General features: G+C 51.1%; 2 protein-coding genes across 6 annotated transcripts; one reads left to right on the top strand and one right to left on the bottom strand.

The window, feature by feature from the left end:
• Nucleotides 1–494: 494 nt before the first annotated feature.
• On the bottom strand, nucleotides 495–18,323 carry KPNA6 (karyopherin subunit alpha 6). Of its 5 annotated transcripts, none has more exons than XM_080632273.1 (14): nucleotides 18,077–18,323; nucleotides 9,165–9,391; nucleotides 8,461–8,556; nucleotides 8,082–8,181; nucleotides 7,707–7,801; nucleotides 6,808–6,939; nucleotides 6,503–6,591; nucleotides 5,395–5,494; nucleotides 4,251–4,414; nucleotides 3,406–3,484; nucleotides 3,123–3,248; nucleotides 2,445–2,572; nucleotides 1,963–2,141; nucleotides 495–1,185 (listed from the first exon to the last, which is right to left on the bottom strand). In XM_080632273.1, exons 1-14 carry the CDS (start codon nucleotides 18,078–18,080, stop codon nucleotides 1,001–1,003), a joined length of 1,704 nt encoding a protein of 567 aa, XP_080488399.1. In that variant the 5' UTR covers nucleotides 18,081–18,323; the 3' UTR covers nucleotides 495–1,000. The 5 variants fall into 5 exon arrangements, with proteins under 5 accessions (XP_080488399.1, XP_080488398.1, XP_080488402.1 ...); XM_080632272.1 differs by lacking the exon at nucleotides 18,077–18,323 and adding an exon at nucleotides 10,841–12,308; XM_080632276.1 differs by lacking the exon at nucleotides 18,077–18,323 and adding an exon at nucleotides 10,841–12,303 and having other exon boundaries at nucleotides 9,258–9,391.
• A 3,190-nt stretch (nucleotides 18,324–21,513) lies between these two features.
• Nucleotides 21,514–22,496, top strand: TSSK3 (testis specific serine kinase 3; the record flags this gene model as incomplete). Its single annotated transcript, XM_080632564.1, has 2 exons — nucleotides 21,514–21,658; nucleotides 21,835–22,496. 2 exons carry the CDS (start codon nucleotides 21,514–21,516, stop codon nucleotides 22,494–22,496), a joined length of 807 nt encoding a protein of 268 aa, XP_080488690.1.
• Nucleotides 22,497–22,616: the final 120 nt, after the last annotated feature.

The raw sequence follows: 22,616 nt of genomic DNA, 5'->3' as shown, positions 1-22,616 counted from the left end.
CTGCGAGCAGGAGGAATAGCTGGGAATGGGAAGAACCACTCCCCCCCTTTCTTCTTTCCCCCATCCTCTTCCTCCCCATTGATCCAGAAGAAAAACCCACGACTCAAAACGTGTTCTCATGGAAAAAAAATAGATTTCAAGTGAAGCTGAAGGTGGGTTCTCACCGTGGCCACAGGCCCGGGGCTGGCCAGCAGCAGCAATGCAAACACAGCCTCTGCTTCCCCCTCCCCACCATCCTGCCCCTCCTCAGTTACCATCTTTAGGGGTCTTGTTGCTTCTTTTCTCTCCTTGTGAATGGTACAAGTAGTTCTTCAAGAAACAAATCACCAAAATACAATAGCTCTATGCAAAGGGAAGGAGCCTTCCCCCAAAAAACTCTTCCCCGGAGTGGGAGAACTTCCCATTTCTCTGTCCATTTACAGTGTAGTTCAGGGGAGCGTGGCCCAGGTGCCAGAGGACTGTCCGCTGAAGGAGGGGCGCAGAAAGGCCAGGGCTAAACTTTGCTCTTGGCAAATTAGAGTCTTTAATAAAGAATAACATGTGCAAAAAAAGGAAAAAAAAACCTCATTAAATAGCTCAACCCAGGGCTTGCAGAATTACCGCTGTCAGAACGCTTACTGCTACTTGTGTTCTTACCCGACCCATCGCTGCCATCTCAATTAAGTACCCGAGTTAAGAAGTGACATTTGGGAAGAGATCACCACAAAGGGGAAAAAAAATAACCCAAACCCAGAGGTGCAATTGCCACCTCCGTGTCCTTCCTCCACCCAGATGCCTGCTTGAAAGACATGGATGCAGCAGCAAAAAGAAAAAGAAGTGTAAGAACATCCCCTTCTCTCCGTCCCGGCAAAGCACTGGTTTAGTTGGTTGAAGGAGGAATTGCTTCCTAAAGGTGGAGTGAGTGCTTGGCCTCCCGTGTGTAAGAAGGGGATGGGATGATCAGCTGCTCTCGGTTGCTTTCCAGCAAGTTTGTGGTGTTCTGTTCCCTGCCCCGGGCACATTATAGCTGGAAACCTTCCATGGGGGCTTCAGACTGCTGGAAGATGAATTGCTGCTGGTTCTCATCTACCTGGGGAGCCAAAGCAGAGTCATCCTCTACTCCAAAGTAGTGCTCAATCAGGTCAAAGGCCTTCTGGTAGATCTCTTGGTTCTCATGGCTCTGTAGGAACTCTATCTTATCCAAACCTTGGAGGGAAAGAGAAATGGAACATGATGAAATGAGATCCTGGTATTTGCAACCCCACATCCATCCTCCACCCTTCCCGTTTGCTGCAAGACCTCTGTCTGCATTACATTTGGGGTTGGTGAGCAGCACCGACATCTAAAGCTATTCCAGAGCTGCTTGTGGCTTTCCTATCAGGCAGCATTCATGTCTCTTCCATAGCCTGTTTCGCTGACACAGCTAAAGCAGCCACACTCCCAGTTCTGCTGGGGACAAACCCACATTTCAGTGAAGTTAAACCAACTGGCACAAGCAGGTTGGTAGTTGCTGGGGGTACGGAGGGGAAGGAAGCAGCGCCCGCCCCAGTAGCCTCCAGCAGAACGGCAGCAGCAGCTTTCCCTGTCCTAATTAAACTCACCAAATTAAGTTGCTCCAGGGAAAAGTGAAGCCTCTCTGGATTTCCACGGTACATCCACCGTGTATAACTGGGTCCAGTTAGAGCAATTTTAGACCCAGAAGTGTCACTTTTTACTTAGCTCAGCTTATTTCTGACTAATTCTGCTACAAGCCACAATTATCAGCTCAGCTGCAGGTCTAGGAAGCATAGACCAGAAGTAGCATAGTTTTTACTTCCAAGTATTTTGTCCTATGCCCAAATCCTAAGAGTCTAAAGACACCATTGGTACAGATCTTGGCTAGTTTGGGGCATGCTAAATCCTTTAGCACAGTAGAAAAGCAACAACAGAACGAACAGACACCTTGTGGTGCTCAAAGCCAACAGCACCAAGGCCACAACCTACCATAGGCCTCCTCAATCAGACTGCAGTACGGGTTAATGCCTGTCCCACTTTGGTTGGCTTCCTGCTCTCCAAGCCTCAGGATGTTCTCCAGTCCGTTCAAGGCCACCTGGACAATCTTGGAGTCCATGACAGTCAGCAGGTCACAAAGAGGCTTGATACAACCCAAGTTTACCAAGTATCTGAAGAGAGAGCACCAGCAACACAGACTGCTCAGGATCTGGAATTTAATCAGTCATCAGGTTTGGACATTTAGCCTGGTCTGAGCTCTCTGAAGAGGGAAGGGGAAGCAGATTGGATTTGCTTCTCCTGATTCAGAAGGAAGCTGCAATTCCCAGCTCAGGGCACGATCCAGCTCCAGCTCTGCCCAAGGTACTCTCCCTGAGGCTCTCCACATCACTCCCTTGTACTTGTCTCACAGTTCCCACAGAGACAAAGCTTCCACACACTGACAGCTGTCCCCCAAGAGGAGCCACAGGGAATACCTGATCTGCTCAGGGGTTCCTCCTGACGTCGCGTTGGTGATAGCCCACGCTGCCTCCTTCCGCGTGCGGAATTCTGCTTTCTGCAAGATCTCTATCAGGACTGGGAAGATGTTTGCATCTATGACTGCCTGGGGAGAGAGCAGCGAGAAGGGGTTGAGTAGGCAACGGGAGAGAAACCTCCACCTCCATTTGTCAATGCAAAAGAACTTTCCAAGCTGTGCTCTTCAGCAATTCCTCAGCCAAATCCTATTAACACAAGATGGTCAATCCCACAACCAGCCCACAGCAGACACCCCGTATTACTGCAGCAATGCTGCAGCAGTGCTCCCATCACTCATCTGCCTTTATGTAGGGCATGAAAAGGATAACTCACAACTCAACAAGCTCCAGCTTTTCAAAGGGGTACCTCTAACAGAGCAGGGAGATGCAGGGGCTGTATCTGCTCCTGCTCCAATGATCCAACCTGTGGCACTCATTTCAGGCCACTCTTTGTTGGTACCATTAAAAGGCTTTTCTTAGCTCCATTGGCAGATGGCTGGGAGCAGCAAATTTACACATTACTGCAGAATGAGAGATGTGAACAAACCCAGCCTCTGACTGCCAGCGAAAAAAGCTGAGAATCCTTAATGCTGAGCTTGGCATTGAGGTTCACTGCAGGTGGGCTGGAGAAGACCCTACCTGTATCTGCGCTCTGTTTCCTGCTGTGATGTTGGATATAGTCCAGCAGGCTTCTTTCCTGATTGACTCCTTGGGACTACTTAATAGGTGAAGGAGACAAGGCAGGGCTGAACAGTTCAGAATCACCTTTGGAGAAAGAAAGCAGAAGTGAGATCACCAGTGTCAGGTTCAGAGCTGGAGCTGGGCACAAAATGAAGCAGGCACTCCAACATCTGCCGAAGAGCAAGAAGAGCCTCAGCAGGAAGAACCTCCCTGTTCCCTGGGATACAGGCACATCCCTCACCTGGGTCTGGATGTCATCCCCCGTCACGATGTTACCCACTGCTCGCAGAGCTGGAGAGGCCACTTTGTAGTCATTGTGCCTGCAGGAGAAACGGCACAAGGACAAAGCCAAGTCTATCAGATCACACACAGGCAGAAGATTCTCTCCCCAGCAACTCATCTGCATTGTTTGCTTACAATTCCTCCCCCTAGCACACAGTAATACTGACATTGAAAACAAAGTCACAGAGCAGAGATTTTCATCCTAACTCCATCATCTTCAAATGGCTCAATTACAGATCTCACCTCTTACATTCCCCCACTTCCAGACCAAAAGATGTTTTTAACCCAATGAGAACACCCAGAATGTTTCAGGAGAATTTTGGAAGCAACTATCTCCCAGTTCTGCAGGTGTTGGAGGCTCATTCCAACATTTTATCCAAGTTCCCATATAGGTATCAGAGAAACAAAGCCAAGCTGATTTTTGGTAGACACTCTTTTTGCCACCTGTGGATCTGCCTAAGAACTAGGCTTCCATAAGCATATTTGAAGGTTGAGAGCACAGGACACACTGCAGTCCTCTCTCACACGTTAGAAGCGTCATTCCAACCTCTTTTTAGCAAGTTTATCCAGCACACAGGAGGAACCCAGCTTCTCTCAGAAAGAAAAGACAGGAAACTACAGCTCTCAACCTGCTTCAGGCCCTCCTACGTCATCACTGCTCTGAAGTCAGCTACAGAACCCACTACCTGGATCCTATGCACACAAGAGGCATGAAGGGTGCTCTGATGCGCTTTGACATGAACTTAGGTTCAGGCGTATGCTTCCCAGTCTCACTGGGCTGAAGCAGCAGGACAAGATACTCACATTAAGAGCTCCACCAGTCGCCGACACACTCCCGAGTCAATAACTGCTTGGATTTTCTCATTGGGACCATCTGATAAGTAGGAAAGAGCCCAGCAGGCATCTGCCAGCAGGTCAGAGTCACTGTTGAACAACAACCGGGACAACACTGGCAGGCAGGGAGACACCTACAAGAGCCACCACCCCAGGTTAGTCACACTGTGGCCAGGACCACCACGTTTGCATGTAAAGCACCACGTGGTTGTGCTGACTGGCAAGATAACAAGTCTTGGATGTCCACTGTTTCCTCCCCTAGAGTCAGCAGCTTCCTTGTTGGTTCACACACCTTATAATCAGGGTCTGAAGTCACTTCAGCAGCGTTATTGCTAAGGCGAAATTACATCCCTTCCTCTAGGACCAAGTCTGGACTCCTGGGATAAGTGCTACTGTGCAGGCTACCATTTGGAAGCTCCTTACACATCTTGTGGAAGAGCACTGCTCCAGTTCTTATTCTTGATAGCCCCCAAATAGCTCCGTATTCAGAGCAGCAACCACCAAGTTACACCTCTGAGTACTTTGATCATTTATAAGTGATTTTATAGGACGCTCCATTGAGATTTCATCCCAAGGTGAGGGATGGAATCTGAACAGTGTCAGCTTTCAGCCTTTGGGGGGAAAAACATTGATCTGAATGGTTTTCTTCTACCAAAGAAGGATGAGACAGCTGAAAAGCCAACAGACCCTTCTGGTAGTGCCAGCAGCTCACCAGGAAAGGGGAGAGGAAAGCTCCCACAGCTCCAGGAGTCCTGCTTTGTAGCATTTAAAGGTCTCAGAATCAAGTTCTCAGTCACAATTGAGTGAAGTCTCAACATTCCAGTGTTGATTAAAAAGGTTTAGGGAAGCCCACAGCATAGGCTGCCCCACAGGGAAACCCGTGCTTGCCCCTTCCTTGAGGGGTCCAGCTGATGGGCTGCCACTGGAGCTGGGAAGAAAATGAATGGGTACATAAGCACCTGCTGAGCAGCAGGATGAGTCTCAGCAGGGAGAACCTCACCCTGTTCCCTCCCAGAATGACTTAGAGAAGTCCAGCAGTCAAAAAGAATTGAGACAGCCATCGACCCTGGGTGTCTCCCCATCACCTCTCTGCCAACAAGGCATTTCCTCTCACCTTATCAAATTCAGGCGGTGGACTCTTTCCTCTGCACAAGTTTGACAAGGCCCAGACAGCATTTCGTGTCATTGTCAACCTGGTGGACTTCGTAAGGAGCCTAAAGAGACAAGTACCAGGAATTATCATCCTTGAGGTGGAAGCCAGCAAGAGAATCAAGAGGAGAAGAACCAGTATGATTTTAAGGAAGTCGAGCCACTATTCCACTTGCTGCAGCTCAAGCCATGCTGTGTGCCTCTTGAGCCTATCCATAAGCAAGAAGAGAAGTGACATGCAACTACTTCTTAGGATAAAGAACTTTTATTGCTACCAACAACAAGGGATGTGGGTCAAGAAGGCAAGTTCCACATTAGAGAAGTCACAGAAGGAAGGGCAAGTTAGTTGAATGCAGCTCCAAGTTCAAATTCAGCCCAGGCAGCCGCTCACACCCTATCTGAGGTCAGATGGTCCTCACTAGAGGACACAAACTGCTGTCACTCCACTCTAATGAGGACAGCAAGTCCTGTGGGCTGAGGACTTGTCAGCAGTCACTGCTGCCAGGTGACTGACAGAAGTAGCAGTGTAACAATCCATTTGTGATAAAGCAGCAGTCTGCCAAGGACAGGATAAAGATTCATTCTTTCCAGAGCAGTCAAAGCATGTGTCTGACAGACAGCCCTGGCTCTGGTGGGCACGCACCACGCTCAGGAGCTGCAGAGGGGAGGTGGGTACAAAGACCTGCTCCCTGTCATCAGTCCTAGATAGAGGAGCCCACTCGGACAAGCACCTGGAATCCACAGTGTAAGCACAAAGAGCAGGCATCTGGAGGGGGACACAGTGAGCACTGTGACTCCAGGACAAGCACACTGCCGCAGCACCAGCTTCAGACTGAGCACAGTGTAAAGGTTTGTGAGAAGGCATGTTAGCTACCAAGTCCCACTCGGTATCAGATACTTGTCTGAACTGCTGGTTTAACTGGTGTCGTGGTTTAAACCGGTACCAATGGTTTGATTCCCAGCAATCACCACCATGAATTGCTAGGGAATCTATTCACCCAGTGCAAATATTGCTCTGCTGTAGGGCACTGGGACATCAGGAACTGGATTGGCAAGTATTCATGGCTACTCACATTAATAAGGGAGGAAGAATAGCGCAGTTAAGGACATAATCTCTACACAGAGAGCTGTCTCCAGCAATGTTCCCCAATGCCCAGACAGCCTGAAAGGAAACAGCAACAGTTTTAGGATTCACACAGTTTCTGAACAGAGGAAGAAGAGGGCAGTGTGCTAAGAAAGCGTTTCCCTGTAATTCCAGGCAAGCTGGAATTGAAACCAGTTGTTAGACACTGGCCACGCAGCTTAAACACCGCATTTTTATCACAGGCAACCCCACTGTGGTTCTCTCCCTAACCCCAAAGTAAGAAGTGAACCTTACCTGTTCTTGAACATCCTCAAAGTCCGAGTTTAGCAGCTCTATAAATATAGGAACTGCCCCAGCTTCTATTACTATTTTTGTTTGTTGGGAAGTTCCTGATGCAATATTCGTCAGTGCCCACGCTGCTTCGAACTGGAACAACCAAAGAAGTGACATGAGGATGACTAAAATAATCTTGATTTAGCAAAATATTTGCCAGCAACTTCTGGCTATCATTCTTTCAACTTCTACTAAAAAGGTTGAGAGAGAAAACCATATCCAAACAGCTCCGTATTTGAAGGAAAGGATTTTACTTTCCTGAGCAATAAAGAGCCACATCTGCTAAATGCCTTCTTGGAGGCTCTAAGGATAGATATAGGAGAGCAGGAGGCAGAAGACATCACCAGTTACACCTCATCATTTCACCAATACAACCATCTTCCAGCAAGAAAAGTGCAGACACACAGTGCACAAACAGACCTGGAGCAGACCATTTCCATCCCTCTGCCCCATGGCAGCATCAGGTCTACCCAACCCCTTTCTAACAGACTCTTCACCTGTACTTAACAGCCTCTAATAAAGGAGGTTTCTCCTCACACGATTTCTTCCTACACGCACATGTTCCATGGCTCCACTAGCTCCCAGCAAAGACAGGGAGGCCAAATTCCCTTCTGCTGCAGCTCAGCTAGGGTATTTTTGCCAGCATTCTTCCAAGAGTTTAATTCAGAGCCATTTATAATTTCATTTCTTGCCTAAGCATTACAGGCTCCCTTTGCCTTCTCCCATCCATCACAGAACCTGCACCTTTCAGGTTCAAGACACCACTTTTCCCTGATGGCCCCTCGGTGGGTTCGGGGTGCCGAGCTGTGAAGGTTCCACAGCTCCATGCCATGATGAACCCCCAGCAGCATCTCCTTTACCTGTAGTGTGCAGTTCTCACTCCTCTTCAGGAATTCCACAAATCTGTCCACCACTCCTTGAGTGTTTATCACTTCATCTATTGGAGGATTTGGCTCTGAAACAGCAGAACAGCGTCAAAAGAGCACACAGGTCTAACAGCGGATAAGCTGTCACTGAACTGAATGATCCCAACCTGTACCAAACCCAGCAGAACAACTCGCCACAATCACTGTCTGTGCAATCCATACAACCAGAAATCATTACAACGTACCAGATTCTAGCTTTCTTCCTCCCAGGCTCAAAGCTACTGCGCTTCTGCCCAGCAATACATGAGCACAAATGCTTGCAGAAGAAAGGTTACACCAGAGCTGATGGCAAGAAGGAGTTATTTTTACCTTTGGAGAGTAACTTCCTGAATTTCTGAGTGGTTGCTAGCTGTAGGTCAGGGTCATCTGAGAAAAGCATCTCTACCATCTCTCTTGTGATCACTCCCTCCTGAAAGCATGCAAAGGAGACAGAACAAGGGTTCCATTTCACACTAAGGCATCACAGTCCTTGACAGCCTACCATGATTTTGTGCTTAGCCAGTAATCCAAAGGTACAAATTTGAGATCTCAGCACATTATTTACTTCCTGACAGACTTTTCCAGTTCACTGGAGTAATATCTGCAATGTTCTCAAAAGTGAGAAAGCAAAAACCTCTCAAGTTTGTCAGCTCTCTGCTGTCCCCACTGTTAAATCTATCCACAGGCATGATCACAATAAGGCACCTACCCCACATGTGGTGGAACTGACGTAGGGATCCACAAGAAGACTATCAAACATGGAGGCATCTTCATTGATCAATTCCACGTTTCTTCTTTTAAAGAGCTGGGGAGGAACAAAACACAGGAGGCATTATTAGAAAGCAATGATGTATAGTCTTCATAACTAGACATTCTTGTTCCTCAAACAAGATACTGTCAGCTAGGCTGAGCCCAACCTGAATAGAGAAGCAGTCATTAATAACAGCTCTGCCCTCTGAAGCCTAGTTTGGCACCAAACCCCAGTAATAAAACATGCCAAGTCTTGCCCTCAGACACTGGTCTGCAAGCGCAGAATCGGACTTAACAAGTGAGGGAAGCCAGGGAGAAGGCAGCTGGTAGGTGATGCACTGATAGAGCAAACAGTCTGAGCCACACAGCACCTCTTAGGTTCATAGACCTCCAAGGCAAAAAGCAAACCACAGCTCAGAATTACTATGTGCAGCCCATACTCCCACTTGTGCTTCCTGCTTCAGGGAAACAGTCCCATTCACCAACTAATCCAAACACCCCTTTACCAACAAGGATCTGTGAACAAAAACCTCCAATACCCCAAGGAGAAAGTGCTTGGAAAGCTCTGGATACGAGCTGTGTGCTCTGCACCGGGTATAAAGAGAAAGAGAAAAGCAAGATGTTGGTTAGAACAGGAAAAAAATAAGAGGACTGCCAACGAACCTTAATGCACAGATCCTTGAAGATTCCAGTTAGGCAGCAGCACAATCCTGGTTGTGTTAAGGCTGTACACAAGCTACTCAAGGTGACAGTTACCTGTTGCTCTCGTTTCTGTTTGCGCAGTTGAATTCCTTCCTCTTCTCTTCGGCGGCGCATTTCCTCAGGGTTTAGGGCTTTGTTCTTGTAACTCTTCATTCGATAGTTGTCCTTGGCAGGGCTCGCCATGGTCTCTGGGAGGAGAAGACACCACCTGCCTCAGCTCTCTGTTCCTTTACCCACACAGCCTTGCTGACAAGGTAGCCCAGGCACGTGAAGCAGCATGGAATAGCCAGATCAGACTTCGGATGTGATCCCAACCTTAGCTCATGTCATAGGCTGCTATGGCAAGAGGGTTAGGAAGTTTCTAGGAAGAATTCATAGGTTCCAAGAGGAGCCCAGACCCAATTGGATAGTATCAGGCACATTACCCACGTGAAAGGCTCGCACTCAAACAGCTTCACTGTCCTCAGGGGGTGCACAACTAAATTCCACTTTGGCTTTAAGCAGAAATTCCTTCCCTTGTATCATCATGGCATAAACCACACCTCGACTTTTGTCCCCAGACTGAGCTCACCACGTACACACAGCAAAAAGCCAAGAGCACTCCCAAGCAAACTGTGGCCTTGATGCTATAACAGTGGTACCAGCCCTTGCAGAGAGCAGGGCTGCACATCATGTACAGGCCATGTCTCTCCTACCAGGTACTGCCAGTGCTCAGTACTTGACCTACTTATTTTGCTGGTTCATATCTGCCTCACGCAGCACTTCTTGGTGACTGCAAACGTGCCTCCCAGTCAGGGAAGTGACACTCCACTATTTGGCACAGGGAAAGGCAAGCAGGGCCAAGCAGAAACCCGAGGACAGAGGGATATCAACTCCCCAGCTGCATCCAGCTGCAATCCACTGCTCTGCCCATGTCAACTCCTTCTTGCACCTCTCCAGACTCTCCCTTTCTCCCATTTATGATGCAGTTATCTGCTTAACATCCATGCCTTTCTCAGGACAGGAGAGGAGCAATCATGATGCACAACAGAGTGCAAAATCAACCCCAAGACCAACTTCCTCTCCTCCAGAACTCTGCTGGCCACCAATATCTGCTTCCATCCAACTGCTGAGGGCAGGTGGAAGAAGTGCCCTGTGAAGGTTTGCAGTGCTATCTCCTTCCCCTCCTCTTTCCAGCTTCAGGCACTCCTCAGCCACGTTGCTTACAGAAAGCTTCAGTACGACTTATCAACTGCCTGCAGCCCTTCTGGAGCTGCTCCAAGGTCAGCTGGAGATGGTTCAGACCTTACTGCCCTCCTGCTAGGAACGCTGTGAGAAGACACACACACGCATAGAACACACAAACAGCCAAGCATTCAGTGCCAGGGGAAGAGGAAACTGGGAATATTCATGTTTTGACAGGAGAGGATACAAAACACTTTCAGTTCTAGGATTCCCCCAAACCAGCTAAAAAGGCAGCAAGCACTGTGGGGAAAAGGCAGGCAATTTCACAGCATCTTGCTAGGAGGGGAGTCTCTTCCCAAAACAGCAAGAGGAAAGTTCTCTGAAAGGCAATAGATAAAGAAAGAACCCAAACCCCAAGTTCCTCTGGTCACTTCCACTGTGAGAGATGCAGGTCCTTGGCATACAGCACTGACCCTGTCCAGAGTTAGAGCCTTCTTCAGTAACTTGCTTAAGGGACAGTGAGTGGCCAGAGGCTGTAAGAAAGAGAGAGTCCATCAGGCCGAGCACCACTAAGGAAGAAGCACAGAGCCTCAAAACTGACCATAGGGTGAAGTAACCAAGTTGCAGGAGGTCCTGCAAGATCTGGAGCCTTACAGAGATCCACCTTTAGTCCCTTCCCTAAATACCCCATTCTATAAGGCCTGTCCTCCATAAAACCAAGGCAAGAAACCTGCTGACACCACACTCAACACTGCACTCTACCTCACAGCAGCCTCACTGTGAAGCCTGCATTAAACCATTCATCTTCTCCCCGAGTTCACCTCTCACAAGTCAGGATTTCAGAGGCCTGTTCCTAAAGGTATTTGGCAGCACTTTCTGTACATGGCAAAGAGCAGAGACTGAAGATCACAGGAACTATTCAACCACTCCTACTTGTCTATCCCTCTTCTCAGCAGCATTGTACGGCAAGATTGGTCCCGGTTGGACAGAGCCTTGGGTGACATGGTTTAGTGTGAGGTGTCCCTGCCCATGGCAGGGGGTTTGGAACTGGATGATCTTCAGGTCCTTTCCAACCCCAACCATTCTATGATTCTAAGATTGAAGAATTGATTATTAACTGAATATCAGCTAATTCAGAACACAGAAAAGGCTTTTCAAACCCCTACAGGCTTTAGGAGGTTCTATCTGATCTGACAGTAGCAAGGTGTGGCATCTGCATAGAGAGATGTGAATTCAGAAGATCCATTTAAGTACCAGTGTCACTTCAGTGTAGCCCCATGGCTGCCCCAACGCTAATGGCTCATCAGCCACACAAAAGAGTGAGAGTTCCTGGCTTCCTTCTGAGGATTACAACAGAATCCCAAACAAAGACAAATTTGTTCCCTCCCTTTGGAAAGCTGAAGGCTCCAATTAAAAGGTAGTTTTGAAGACAAGGAGGAGGGAAAAGTGCTTAAAGGAGTTAATGCCATATGCTGGATTACCAAGCAGTTAGTCATATAAATAGCAAAGCAACACATGACAGCTCAGCTACCTCCAAACTTGCACAACCCCACTGGGCTTAGCACACCCCGACACGCTGGGAGGTCTCAGAGCACACTCCTCACCTTGTAGTTTAAGGCTCTGGATTTCCCTGTTATACTAAAGGGAAACCCCTATTGGAATATCATGAATATGTTATTAGAAAAGGAAAACCATCAGGAATTAGGACAGGATTAGAATGAGGCACTTTCACCACCAGGGTTAACAGCCAGTCCAGGCCCTCCAGTTTCAGGCCCTTGCTCATGCTTCGCTCCTTCCTGCTGCAAGAGGCAACCTTGTTTCCTAGGAACCTGGTTTCCTCCACGTTTGGCATCCCTCGGATTACCCTGGAACCAAAGTACAACCTCTACCTGTTCCCTTTTCACTGGGCAGTTAGAAGTGACTACTGCAAGTCCCTCTGAAGCATCCATGCTTCCTCAGCAGGTTATTGCCATTCTTGAGCACTGGCCATGGAGGGGCTCAGTGTGCACCACCACCCTCACCTCAACCTCTTCCGTCCAATTCACCTTTCTTGGGCAGAATGAAAACCTGCAAAGGTAAAAGCTTGTTTAAAAGGTGTTTAAAAACCTGAGTCTGCAGAGCCTTCCCCCAGCTCCTTCTGCAAATCAAAGAGCTCCACACATCTCCAAGAGTTTTCACACAGGTTCCAAATACCAAAGACACTTGAGAACCTGCTGCCTGCACGAAAACCTCACAGAGATCACACCAGAAAACAGTCAACTTTAGACTTGCAAGATTGACCCCATTTAAAATGGTCTTCTTAGAACCTGGACAAAACATCGCTTCTCTAGGAATCCCCTGGCCTCAGGCAGTTGAACAGATCTAAGGGTTATCAGCCTGCACATAGAGCAATTTCTGTCTCCTGAACACGTAACACGAGGTAACCCTGGCTCTGCAGGACAGGTTCTGAATCCCAGTTGCACATCTGATGCCTTGCTTTAACAAAGCACAGCCTGCTGCCCTGCGGAAAACAGCACCAGTCAGGAAACTTGGGGCCCGTGGACTGAGTGTCAGAGGCATAACCTTTTACTTCTGAGCTCCGTGAGTGGCTCTGCAGGGTGACACGCTCGAGGGGAGTGCATCATTCGGTTCACTGACAGCTGAGGAAGCCCCTACTGCTACAAACAAGGACCAAGACTAAAGCAGCACCACGAGTGTAGCTGCAGCTCCATCATCCCGACTCAGAGAGACAAGGCCAGTGTCAGCCAAGGAACTCTGCTCACTATCAACCACTGGCTGCAATGATCTGCTAAGGCCACTTCAGAGCACAAAGCAATTTGCCTTCCAGGTCTGTGCTAAACTTAGATGTAAACCAAATACTGACACACCTTCCAGGGCTGCCAAGCATCAAGGAGGTAAAACACAGCTTTATAACTTCCAAAAGAAGCCTGTTTGCTCCATCCTCAAAATCTGCAGTACTAAAAGTCCACCTGAAACCAGTCAACTTCCTCAGTCTTAAGTCTCCCCAGAGAGAATGGTTGCCTGAGGGGGAGTTTAAAGCCACAATGAGTGCAATGCCTCCCAGCACACAGCCCATCTTTAGTATAGAGTCCCCACACCAACACCTGCTGAATGCTAAACACCTTTGGAATCACCCCTGCTCGCTGGTAGAGCATGAGACTGAGAAGTCCTTGATTGGGGTAAACAACTAAAACCACTGGTGTGTTATCAGCCTTGGTCTCAGGCTGAAGTCAAAACCACAGCACTGCCCCAGCTACTAAGGAGAAAAATGACTGCTACAGCTGAACCCAGGACACAGGCTCATCCTTATGTACTGGATGATGAGAAGGTATTTACCACTTAAAAGGAAGAAAAACCAGTGTGAAAGTTTGGCTTAGGAGGCTCAGCAGAGCCCTCAAAGCCTGTGCAAAAGCCAGCATGAGCTACAGCAGTGCAGCCACAAACTGGAATTCCAAGGTGATCGCTGCCACCCCAAGACTGCAACAGCTTCTTGATGTTACTGGATCAGAAACCTATCCCTTCTCCTTTCCAGAGGCTGCTCTTCCCAGTTCTCTGCATTACAAAGAGCATTTGCTCCAAACATTTCCTCAGCTGCTGCTAAAAGCCTCCAAGCTGAGTCACTGCAGGTCTAAATCAGGACCCGAGCTGCTGAGTCAGACTGAAGTGACAAGGCAGAGAAACAGCTACACTGACACATCTGACAAGGCCTTTTTTGAGGCAAACCCCCCTTTTCCCAAAGGGAATCTTTGCATCTGGTACAGTTCTGGTGCTGGGCATGAGACACATACCCACAGCACAGCCTCGCCAGCCAGGAAGGCAGCAGCTCTGTATTTGGAGGGGAGAAGGGATGAACCCCATCAGCACCCACATTTCCACTGGGTACATTTCAAAGCTTCCCAGCTGGGGCAGATCCTCCAAAGGCTCCTTCCAAGCCAAGTTTCCCTGTGATGGTATAAACTGGGACAGCTACAATTAAACCCCACCTAAATGGGACAAGCAGGAGCAAAACACATCCAGCAAACTACCCAGTTTCATTTGGCAAACGTTACTGACTCTGTCCTTTGGGTTTCTCCTACCCTTCCATATGCTTACCTGGAAACCCAGAGGAATCTCCCTGCCTCCCCACTTGACCAGGCTCAGAGCTAAATACATATTCCTACAGGACCCCTTCTAAACTCAGCTGTGCAATGCATTTTACAGCACTCCACGGATGTGTCTTCAGTCAGTTCTTAAGAGCTCAAGCACTTGCTTTACAACACAGCAGAAAGGTTCCTCCTGACAGATATGGGCTTAATTTCTCTGGAGAACCCTCTTCTAGAAGAAGCATGTCCAGGACAACTTTGTGATTTCAGCTGAAAGCACAGAAAGAAGCCCAAGTAATCCATGCTACTGAAGTACAGACTAAATGAAGCTGGGTATAATAAATACCTAAAAGTAGTTGAATTACTTGTACAGTACAAAAAGCCAGCTCTGAACTGCTACCAGAAATGAGCCAAGAACAGAGTCTCCTATTGAACATGTCACTGATGATCTGGAGTGAATTAAAACGCCCTTCACTTGCTCAGAAGGCCACAGAGGGAAAAGGAAGCTACACACTTGTGCTTACAGGAGAACAACTACACAAGAAGTCCCATCAAACAAGCAGCAATTCAAGGCTTTTCCCTTACAGCCCTGGAATTACCCCAACTGCTGTTAAACCCTTGAAAAGTGGCCAAGTTCTGTCATCCCATCACTCGTGCTGCTATGTTTGCATGTTTGCTCTGCTGCTCTTCTGTTGGAGTGTTTGCTACACAGAAGCACAGGCAGAGGCAGTTCTCTTTCAGAGTGGTCTTAACCCCAGGCTGCCACCAGCCCCGCGGGCTGTGCTGTACCAGGGGATAAGCCCTGTTTGGCTGCTAGGGCAGCAGCCACCACTGGCTCCCTCCCCTCTGCTTCAGCTCCCCAGAGCCAGTGATGATATCTATCACTGCTGGAATGTGCAGCAGCGCCATGGATGTGGCTGGGGAGGGGGAAGGGAAAGGCAAAAATCCTCTTTGGGGAAAAACAACAGTCCCACAGCACGCTTGTCCACTCCGAGAGTCAAAGATCAGGATTCCTTCCGGGCTGTCCGTGTCAAAAGAACTCACCTATTGATGGAATGGTTTGTGCTGGAAGGGACCTTAAAGCTCATCCAGTTCCAACCCCTGCCACAGGCAGGGACACCTTCCACTAGAGCAGCTTGCTCCAAGCCCCTGTGTCCAACACTGCCAGGGATGGGGCAGCCACAGCTTCTCTGGGCACCCTGTGCCAGCACCTCAGCACCCTCACAGGGAAGAGCTTCTGCCTTATGTCTATCCTAAGTGATTAATTCCAACTCTACCCCCTCCTGATCTTTACACCTCAAATATCTGAGGTTTGGGGCTTCAAGTCCTCTTTAACACAACTGATGTGTTCTGAGACATTCAGATTTCCTGAAGAGTGGGATCTCACGGACAACAGCATCACCCAAGGCCAGGGAGTCCTTTGTTACAATTCTTAAAGCAGGGATTACCTCTTCAACTAAGTCAATTCAAACTCGACCCACAAGAGTTATAGCAGGTTCAAACTGACCAGATACAGGCAGAGATGATTAGAGGGCTATCAAGTTCCAGCAAAAGCTCATCCTTCCCAACATGTGCTTTGCTCCAGAAACAACCACCACTGATTTGCAAAGCAAATCTGAGTTCAGCTGGACCTTGCCAGCACAACAGCTTAAAGCTGAGAGGCTGCAGGAATTCATACTTTCACTATTACATTCCTTTAATGACCAAGCTCTCCTTTACAAAGTTCATATTTGCTCTCCCGAGCACAGCAAACAGAGCCAAAAGAGCCAAATAACTCAGTCAATTCATCAGCCACGCCGGTTTTATGAAGCACGGAGCATCACACACTGCTCCACAGGCTGAGGAGCTCTGCAAAGGCATCCAGACGTGGCATTTGCATAGCAAACGAAGAACAAACCCAGGAGCATGCCTAAGAATGCAGACAAGAGCAACACCACGACTGCTTGCAGCCAGCACGCACCCTCAGCCTGCAACACACAAGGGGTAACAGGGTTGTGCTGCCACCATTTAGCCCTGTTAGCCAAAACCAAGGCCTTGATTGCTTTAAACATTGAATTATTCGAATGTAACTTCTTAAATGAGAGGAGTTTTCAATCCCTGCTGGCAGAAAAGCCTGGCTTCAAGCTCCAAGCAGCAGCAGGGAGCAGCAGTGGGGAAGGATGGGGAGCCCCTCTGCATGAAGTCCTCAGCTCCAGATACCAGCAGCAGCTTTCAGGCAGTCACCCCCAGGCCCTTGTTCTATCCCAAGATTTCACATCTCAAGCTATAGTGGCTACAGCACACACAGGCTCATGGCCACGCACCTGCCCTGGCACATCACAGGATGAAGATGGAAGGAGAGTTTCTGATGAAAACATAGAATGGTTTGGGTTGAGAAAGCTCATTCAGTTCCAACCCCCTGCCATGGACAGGGACACCTCACACCAGACCGTGTCACTCAAGGCTCTGTCCAGCCTGGCCTGGAACACTGCAGGAGCCCACCCCAAAGGCCATTTTTAAGGCTTCTGAAGGGAAATCTGGTTCAAAGACAAGGTGAAAGCTGGTAAGACCTTAACCCCCCAGAGGATCCTCACCCTGCTTTACAGAGAACACGCCTGCCACAGGCTTGGCTTTCCCACCCACTTCACCCATTCAAACCCTGTCTTACTGCTTGAAGCCTCAAGGAAAGGACACCTCCCTCCTGAGCAGGGAGCTTCAATTTCAGACTGCATCCAAAGCAGCAAGAAAAGGCTGCTGCTACTAAAGTGCCTTTTGAAGGGCAATACTCAGTTATGACTTATTTGTAGCTCTCAGAGAGTGGTATCTGCAGCCCTGTGTCCACTTTGGGGGCAGCAGCACAAGAGGGACGTGGAGCTGCTGGAGCAAGTGCAGAGGAGGCCATGGAGATGCTGCGAGAGCTGGAGCATCCCTGCTCTGGAGCCAGGCTGAGAGAGCTGGGCTGGGGCAGCCTGGAGAAGAGAAGGCTCCTGAAGGGGAGACCTGAGAGCAGCTCCAGTGCCTAAAGGGGCTGCAGGAAACCTGGAGAGGGGCTTGGGACAAGGGCCTGTAGGGACAGGAATGGCTTTAACCTGCAGTAAACTCCTACAGACTCCAGAACACAGGCTCGCAGGGGAGTGACAGCGCCACGGACACTTTCAGGCAACACCAACAGCGGCAGCTCCTTCCCCCACCGCAGCTCTGAAGCCTTTCTCCTCGGTGCCTGCAGCACAAACAGCCCCAGTGCCCAAGCGCTGAACCCGCCGCTCCTCGAGCCCGAGCCGTTACCACAGCGCTGCTCAGAGCGGCCAACGGCCCCCAGCACCCGCCCCGCGGCCCGGCCACCGGGCTAGAACCACCCCGGGCTCGCCGGCGAACCCCGCTGTGAGAGCCCCACGGGCTCCGAGCGCCCTTCCCGGAGCAGGCCCCGCCGTGCCGGGATGACTCAGCGGCGGCGACCGGGCCCGCACTCCGCGCCCCGCCAGCCGGGCCCGCCGCCGCTGAGGGGACGCGGCCGGAGCCCCGGTGCGAGGTGCCGGGGGCTCACAGGACGCGCTGCCCACGCTGCTCCGGCCGGTGCCGCGGCTGCTCCCGGCTGCTCCCGGTCCTCCCCGCCCCGCTCCCGGAACCCCGGCCGCTGCCCCCGCTCACCCATCGCGGCTCCTGCGGCGGCGGCTCCCGAGCGGCGGCGGCTCCCGAGCGGCGGCGGCGGCCACAATATGGCGGCGCCGGCAGAGGGAGGGCGACGGGCACGGACGGCGGCCGCGGCGGGACAAACCTCCTCAGCGCGCGGACGGGGCGGGGCCGCTCTTCCCCGCACCGCCCGAGGCGCTCGGGCGCCCCCTAGCGGGTGGGCGTGGAATCCGCGCCCCGTCCCCCCGTGTCCTGTCCCTTCCTGTCCAACCCGCCCGTGCCCCGTCCCCCCGCGTCCCCCCTCAACCCCTGCGCCCACCCCGGCCCCCTCCCCGCTCCCCACGCACGCAGGGCGGGCTCCGAGCACAGGAACACTCAAAGATGCCGGTTTATTACAAACGCGGTGACCCGAGCGTGGCCTCGGCATCCATCAGGAGGAGCGGGGCCGGCCGCTGCCGCCCATCGCGATGAACACGTCAATGGGGACGTTGGGCAGCGTCAGGCAGTGGCTGCCGGGGCATCGCCGCAGCTGCCTGCGGGAGAGAGCGGAGTGAGGCCGGCGGCACCGCAAGGTGCAGCCCAGTACGGCACAGCCTGGCATGGTACAGCATGGTATAACATGGTACAGCATGGTATAACATGGTACGGCATGGTATAACATGGTGCAGCCTGGTATAACATGGTGCAGCATTGTATAACATGGTACAGCATGGTATGACATGGTACAGCCTGGTATAACATGGTACGGCATGGTATAACATGGTGCAGCCTGGTATAACATGGTGCAGCATTGTATAACATGGTACAGCATGGTATAACATGGTACAGCCTGGTATAACATGGTACGGCATGGTATAACATGGTACGGCATGGTATAACATGGTGCAGCATGGTATAACATGGTATAGCCTGATATAACATGGCGCAGCCTGGTATAACATGGTGCGGCCTGGTATAACATGGTACAGCCTGGTATAACATGGTACATCATGGTATAACATGGTACATCATGGTATAACATGGTACGGCATGGTATAACATGGTACAGCCTGGTATAACATGGTACAGCATGGTATAACATGGTACGGCATGGTATAACATGGTACGGCATGGTATAACATGGTACAGCCTGGTATAACATGGTACGGCATGGTATAACATGGTACGGCATGGTATAACATGGTGCAGCATGGTATAACATGGTATAGCCTGATATAACATGGCGCAGCCTGGTATAACATGGTACGGCATGGTATAACATGGTACGGCATGGTATAACATGGTACGGCATGGTATAACATGGTACGGCATGGTATAACATGGTACAGCCTGGTATAACATGGTGCAGCCTGGTATAACATGGTACAGCCTGGTATAACATGGCGCAGCCTGGTATAACATGGTACATCATGGTATAACATGGTGCAGCATGGTATAACATGGTACAGCATGGTATAACATGGTACAGCCTGGTATAACATGGTGCAGCCTGGTATAACATGGTACATCATGGTATAACATGGTGCAGCATGGTATAACATGGCACAGCATGGTATAGCCTGATGGTACAGCATGGTATAACATGGTGCAGCCTGGTATAACATGGTACATCATGGTATAACATGGTGCAGCATGGTATAACATGGTACAGCATGGTATAACATGGTACAGCCTGGTATAACATGGTACATCATGGTATAACATGGTGCAGCATGGTATAACATGGTACAGCATGGTATAACATGGTACATCATGGTATAACATGGTACGGCATGGTATAACATGGTGCGGTATGGTATAACATGGTGCGGCATGGTATAACACGGCACAGCATGGTATAACATGGTACAGCCTGGTATGACATGGTACAGCCTGGTATAACATGGTGCAGCCTGGTATAACATGGCACGGCATGGTATGACATGGTACAGCCTGGTATAACATGGTACAGCATGGTATAACATGGTACAGCATGGTATAACATGGTACAGCCTGGTATGACATGGTACAGCCTGATATAACATGGCACAGCATGGTATGACATGGTACAGCATGGTATAACATGGTACGGCATGGTATGACATGGTACAGCCTGGTATAACATGGCGCAGCCTGGTATAACATGGCACAGCATGGTATGACATGGTACAGCCTGGTACAGCACAGCGTGGCATGGAGGTGATCCTGCCCCCCTACTCTGCTCTCATGAGAGAGCACTGGGTGCAGTTCTGGTGTCCTCAACATAAGGACATGGAGCTGTTGGAGCAAGGCCAAAGGAGGCCATAAGGATGAGCAGGGGCTGGAGCAGCTTGTGTATGGAGCCAGGCTGAGAACATTGGGGCTGTTGAGCCTGGAGAAGAGAAGCTGCGTGGAGACCTCAGAGCAGCTTCCAGTGTCTGAAGGGGGCTACAGGGATGCTGGAGAGGGGCTCTTCATCAGGGACTGTAGGGATAGGACAAGGGGTGATGGGTTCAAACTGAAACAGGGGAAGGTCAGGTTGGAGATAAGGCACCCTCCCTGTGAGGGTGCTGAGGCGCTGGCCCAGGGTGCCCAGAGAAGCTGTGGCTGCCCCATCCCTGGCAGTGTTCAAGGCCAGGTTGGACACAGGGGCTTGGAGCAAGCTGCTCCAGTGGAAGGTGTCCCTGCCCGTGGCAGGGGTTGGAGCTGGAGGAGCTTTAAGGTCCCTTCCAACCCAAACCAGGCTGATACCATGATTCTAGGGCACAGTACAGCACAGCATGGCGTGGTTCAGTACAGCGTGGCATTGTCTGATATGGCACGGCACGATCTGACATGAGCCAGCACAGCACGGCATGGCCTGGCCTTGCACAGCTTGCCACTGACATGGCACGGATCAGCACAACACATCAGAGGCCCCTGCCTGCCCCAACAAAGCCTGTGGGCAGCAGCAGGCAGGTGAGCAGCGATCAACCCACCCCATCCCAGACACGGAGGGGCTCAACGCAGCCAACAAAGCCAACCAAGGCAGTGCTGCAGGCAATGGGGCCTGCAGACCCTGCACCCGCAGCACGTCCTGCCCGCTCCTTACCTCCCCACCGACCGCTCGGGTTCCAGGGGCTCCTGCGCCTCGGGGGGCACCTCTGAGCTGGGGCAGTCGCCGGCCTCAATGGGGAACCTCCGAGCCTGCAGCACGCGCTGGCAGCTCATGGCTGGGCCCTGGCTGCGCCTGGTGAAGGGGAGCAAGCGATGAGACCCCGGCCAGCCCCGCAGCATCACCCTGCCCACCCCAGGGCTCTGTGTGAGGACGGCCCAGCCTGCACCCACCTCGCTGAGCATCCGCCACCGGGACTGAGCAGCACCGACCTGCGTCACAATGGTACCCCCGGGGGTTCGAAGGTCCCCTCTGTGAGCTGTCACCCGTCCCCTCCCCGGGGTGCACCCTGGATGCTGCTGAGGATTGGCTGTGGGATGAACTGAGGGAGCAAAGGGAAGACATGGAGGGGTTTTTGCTCGCCCATGGGTACCAGCTGGGCAGGACCATTGGCGAGGGGATGTACTCCAAAGTGAAGGAGGCGTTTTCCCAAAAGCACCGCAAGACAGTGGCCATTAAAATCATTGATAAGAAGGAAGAGCCAGAAGGTAAGAGGTGAGCCCGAAAGGGCTCCAAAGAGGCAGTGTCCATCCTCGGAGGCTTTGAATTCCCAGCAGAAAGCTGGTTTCCCACCCTTGCCACCAGACAGCGGTTGGGCAACGATTGGACTTGGTGCCCTTTAAGGTCTTTTCCAACCTGGTCGATCCTATGATTCTCTTGCCAGAGTATATCCACAAATTCCTGCCCCGGGAGCTGCAGATCATCACCCGCTTGGAGCACAGGAACATCATCCGCGTACACGAGGTGCTGGAGTGGGAGGGAGGGAAGCTCTGCATCGTGATGGAGCTGGCGGAGGATGGGGATGTCTTTGACTACCTGGTGCAGGAGGGGCCTCTGCCCGAGCCCCGCGCCAGGGCGCTGTTCCTGCAGCTGGTGGAGGCGATCCGGTACTGCCACAAGCGCGGCGTGGTCCATCGCGACCTCAAGTGCGAGAACGCGCTGCTGCAGGGCCGCACCTTGAAGCTGACGGACTTCGGCTTCGCCAAGCTGCTGCCCCGGCAGCGGCGGGAGCTGAGCTGGACCTTCTGTGGCAGCACGGCCTACGCGGCACCCGAGGTGCTGCAGGGGCTCCCGCACGACAGCCGCAAGAGCGATGTGTGGAGCGCGGGGGTCATCCTCTACGCTCTGCTCTGCGCCCGCCTGCCCTTCGATGACACCGACATCCCCCGCCTGCTGCACCAGCAGCACAAGGGAGTCTCGGTCCCAGCGCACCTCAGCATCTCCAAGGAGGGGCAGAACCTCCTCAGGATGCTCCTGGAGCCGGACATGATGCTGAGACCCTCGATTGAGGGGGTCCGCAGGCACCCCTGGCTGACCAACCCCTGATCCCCCCAAATGGAAACGTTTCTAATACTAGGATAAATTTGGAAGTCCGTATCTCTCGTGTCTCCAGCCTTGCTGGTGACTATGCCAGGCCTCTGGCTCATTCGTGCTCATTTGCTCAGG

The sequence above is a fragment of the Psittacula echo genome (assembly GCF_963264785.1).
Source record: "Psittacula echo genome assembly, chromosome: 21".
Classification (NCBI taxonomy): domain Eukaryota; kingdom Metazoa; phylum Chordata; class Aves; order Psittaciformes; family Psittacidae; genus Psittacula; species Psittacula echo.
This window is presented reverse-complemented; position numbering and strand designations above follow the sequence as displayed.

Bases quoted from the DNA above. Each gene is read 5' to 3' on its own strand.
- KPNA6 (XM_080632272.1), bottom strand. From the start codon at position 10,922: ATGGACTCTCTCTTTCTTACAGCCTCTGGCCACTCACTGTCCCTTAAG. The intron at 9,392-10,840 runs GTCAGTGCTGTA...TTCTCCTCCCAG, and splicing joins AGGCTCTAACTCTGGACAGG to AGACCATGGCGAGCCCTGCC. The intron at 2,142-2,444 runs GTATTCCCTGTG...CTCTCTCTTCAG, and splicing joins GGAACCCCTGAGCAGATCAG to ATACTTGGTAAACTTGGGTT.